A 3,705-nucleotide genomic window follows, 5' to 3' on the forward strand; every position below is an offset into this window, starting at 1 on the left:
CCCATGATGGGCGGGAGCGACGTGAGTACGCCTCTGTGTTTCTTGATTTGCGCCACCCCCCATGGGTTGGCGCCTGGCGTCACAAGTTTCAGTGCCAACAATGTCTGGTGGTGTTCTCGGCTTGCCATCTCGGATGGGTTGCAGGGAGACAGGGTGAGGGTGGTGCAGACGCTGCTCTTCGTCACCGGCATCAACACGCTGCTGCAGTCGCTCTTCGGGACGCGGCTGCCCACGGTCATAGGCAGCTCCTACGCCTTCCTCATCCCGGTGATGGCCATCGTGCAGGACTCATCGCTCGCGGCCGTACCTGACGACCACAAGGTGAGCAATCATTCATTCACTTTCACTTTCTAGTATCCGCACATTCAGAAATTCTTTAATGGTATGGTCTAATCAAAACCATCTTTGAGCAGAGATTCCTCCAGAGCATGCGGGCCATACAAGGGGCGGTTATAGTGTCCTCCAGTATTCAGATCATCCTTGGTTACAGCCAGCTCTGGGGTATTTTCTCCACGTACCACCACACACACTAGTAGGAAAAGGGGCTTTTACCCCGGTTCATAAGGGCCTTTAGTCCCGGTTCAGGAACCGGGACTAAAGGGTCGTTACTAATGCCCTAGCCCTTTAGTCCCGGTTCTTACACGAACCGGGACTAAAGGCCGTCCACGTGGCCGGTGCGGGCAGCCCAGGCAGGAGGGCCTTTGGTCCCGGTTGGTGCCACCAACCGGGACCAATAGGCATCCACGCGTCAGCACCTGGCAGGAGCTGAGGTTTTTGTTTTTTTTGAAAGGGGAGGGGGTTTGGTGGTTTTGGGGGGTTAATTTAGGTTGTTATTAGGTAGCTATTAGACAGAAGTGTCCTCTCTTATATCTCCGTGCTTGGTTTACCAATGCTACGTACTGCTATGCCTAAACATGGCTTAGATTGAAGTGAAGGCAACATGTGGTGCATGTCGAAAATAATACTAATCCGGACATGATCAAGTTTGGATTGTACTACATTCGACACGCACCACATGCATGTTGCCTTCACTTCAATCCAATCCATGTTAATTTCACCCGCTGATATATAATAACTCTTCATGCACGCATCATGCATCATCATATACAATAACAAGTCCTACTAATCATCATCATACAACTTCTACTCGTTATTAATAACAAGTCATACGATCATCATCCTCACAGTCATCGAACCAACCCTACTTAATTGTTCTTAGCACATGATCATCAGTATTAGATAGGACCGAAATACCCTGTTTAAGGTAAAATAGCATAAAACAATATAGACCCTGACTCTCCATTATGGAGAATGGAGATCATCCTGTCTCCAATTCTTGCGCCTCGCTTCCTTTTGCTTCCAAGAAGCTCCTTGCGACTGTCCATACATTTTTTCCATTCTTTGATTTGCATGTCTCCACCTCTTTTAGAAATCCAGTATGGACAGTTGAGATTCGTAGGATGACCTGGTTGTATATTCAAAACATCAAGCCTACCATTCTGATACATCAAATGAGGCACACAATCCTCTAGGAATATATGTTGAAAAACATAGTAATAACTTCATAGTTAGCAATGATAATGCACTAGTTTTAGAACTATGCAAAATATGCACGGATGTCGTAATAGTAAGAAATCTTACCAGGGTATCTCCATAGTAGTTACCGTAGTTCACCACGTGCACTAGTGGCACGTATGGAGGACCATAATGATGAGGAGTTTGATTGTAGATATTGTAATTCTCAATATCAGTACAAAATCCGACCAGATGAGTTTTCTCCTCTTAAGTTAACTCAGAGCCATCGGTGTAGTAGGTTCTGTCTACCATGTTCTGCACATTGTTTGAACAATGAAAATAAGCTGTCAACTATTTTGAAATGAACAATATAAATTAGCTAATAACTATGTTTGAGAAACTCACATAGCGATAGAATTGGAGGCGTATCAACAAGGACCCAAATGTCCATATTGTCTTGCTCGATGTCAGGATCACCAAGATCCATGGTGACAAGCATACCCTCATCAAAACCATACATCTTGCAAAATGCTTCCCAATTTTTGCAACCAAAATGGGTTACGCTCTCAGCATTATGCAGATTTACTTCAAAATCCACATCATGATGTGTCCTTAGGTGAATTTTCTTCGTTTCAAAATTTTCATGGTCTTCAAAACCCATCCTCTCCAAGACATAGCGTCTTGCATGGCATGGGATAAACTATACTCGAATTGTAAAAGATGAAATTACACGTTGAAATAGTTGAAGTCGTGCTTAATTACGAAAAAATAACACTTGTCGTCGTTGCGTACCGTTTCAACATCGAACGTCTCCTCCAGCTTAATACTGAAGCGCCGATCTTCGTCCAGGTGAGGCCTGTCGCACTGACCTCGGTCGTCGTGGCACCAGTCGCACTCCCCCGGTTGACTTTCGTCGTCCGAGTACGACATTTCCTATGTTCATATATAATTAAAATATTAAACATCTACAATTAAATATATGTACTAAAAAACCTAAGTTAGATCATTATTATTCATCACGGGTTGACTATCGGTGTGTCGAGTCTTTTCTTGAAAACTCTCAGCTCACGTGGTGTATACATTCGACCGTTGGTGATGGTCGCTCCTCCCTTTGTCCCCGTGTGCATTACACCAAAATGTCTAGCTAGCACACGGGAACAAAGGAGAAGCGACCCCCACGACAACAGTCGGGATTCTTCGTCCTCTCATATATATATGGTGGAACTCTCCCTCACTGATTCCTCTCTGACATTTGCGACCGTCGGTGATGGTAGCTCCTCCTTTCGTTCTCGAGTGCATTACACCAAATTGTCTAGCACACGGGAACGAAGGAGAAGCTACCCCCACGACAACAGTCGGGATTCTTCGTCCTCTCATATATGGTGGAGACTTGACAGACTTACAGTCAACCTGAAATATCGTTTAATTATCTTTCTAAAAGAGGATTTGGCTGGTCTCACCTCGATGTCGGAGGGGGCGGTGACGGGGACGACGGCGGGGATGATGGAGGGGCTTGGGGGGGCTCCTAGATTTCTGCGAAAACAAAAACCCTATAAGCTATCAACTAATCATAGTGCTTCCCAATTTTAGCATTCAAAGTAGGATCGGAGTAGTTTTCCACTTTGAGCATTCAATAAGCAAAATCAAATCACAAAATAAAGTAGTATTCAAATTAGGATGCATTCAATTATAAGCAAAACTACATCATCTCCATGCGTCCGTACATTGCCGAATATTATCACTAATACACCTCGAATACTATCATACATATAGCATCGCTAGTACAGCTAGAACAGTAGCGCCCGACGGTTATCGGCGCGGGCGGTGGACACCCAAAGGGACGGAACCATCACAGGATCATAGCTCCAGTGAGATCCCTGAAGAACCTGCCAGGTACTGTCGAACTTGCACTCCAACACAACCATCACTACTAGAATCAGCTAATTTGCCATCTGCCAGCTCTTTGCCGTCTGCTAGCTGACGGCAAAGAAGCTCTTTGCCATCAGCTACCCAAAAGCAGACGGCAAAGAAGCTCTTTGCCATCTGCCAGCTCTTTGCCATCTGCCAGCAGACGGCAAAGAATCTTTGCCGTCCGCTGGCAGACGGCAAAGAGTGAGGTGGCCCCCACCCCCCGCTCGTTTGGGAAAAACTTAACGGGCCACCTCTTTGCCGTCCGCTAGCAGACGGCAA

At 45.7% G+C, this 3,705-nt stretch overlaps 1 protein-coding gene across 1 annotated transcript; it reads left to right on the plus strand.

The window, feature by feature from the left end:
• Positions 1-3: 3 nt before the first annotated feature.
• Positions 4-533, plus strand: LOC123176722 (nucleobase-ascorbate transporter 1-like). Its single transcript, XM_044590805.1, has 2 exons — positions 4-321; positions 414-533. Exons 1-2 carry the CDS (start codon positions 4-6, stop codon positions 531-533), a joined length of 438 nt encoding a protein of 145 aa, XP_044446740.1.
• The last annotated feature ends 3,172 nt before the right edge of the window (positions 534-3,705 follow it).

This window comes from Triticum aestivum, unplaced genomic scaffold (genome assembly GCF_018294505.1).
Source record: "Triticum aestivum cultivar Chinese Spring unplaced genomic scaffold, IWGSC CS RefSeq v2.1 scaffold135979, whole genome shotgun sequence".
NCBI lineage: Eukaryota > Viridiplantae > Streptophyta > Magnoliopsida > Poales > Poaceae > Triticum > Triticum aestivum.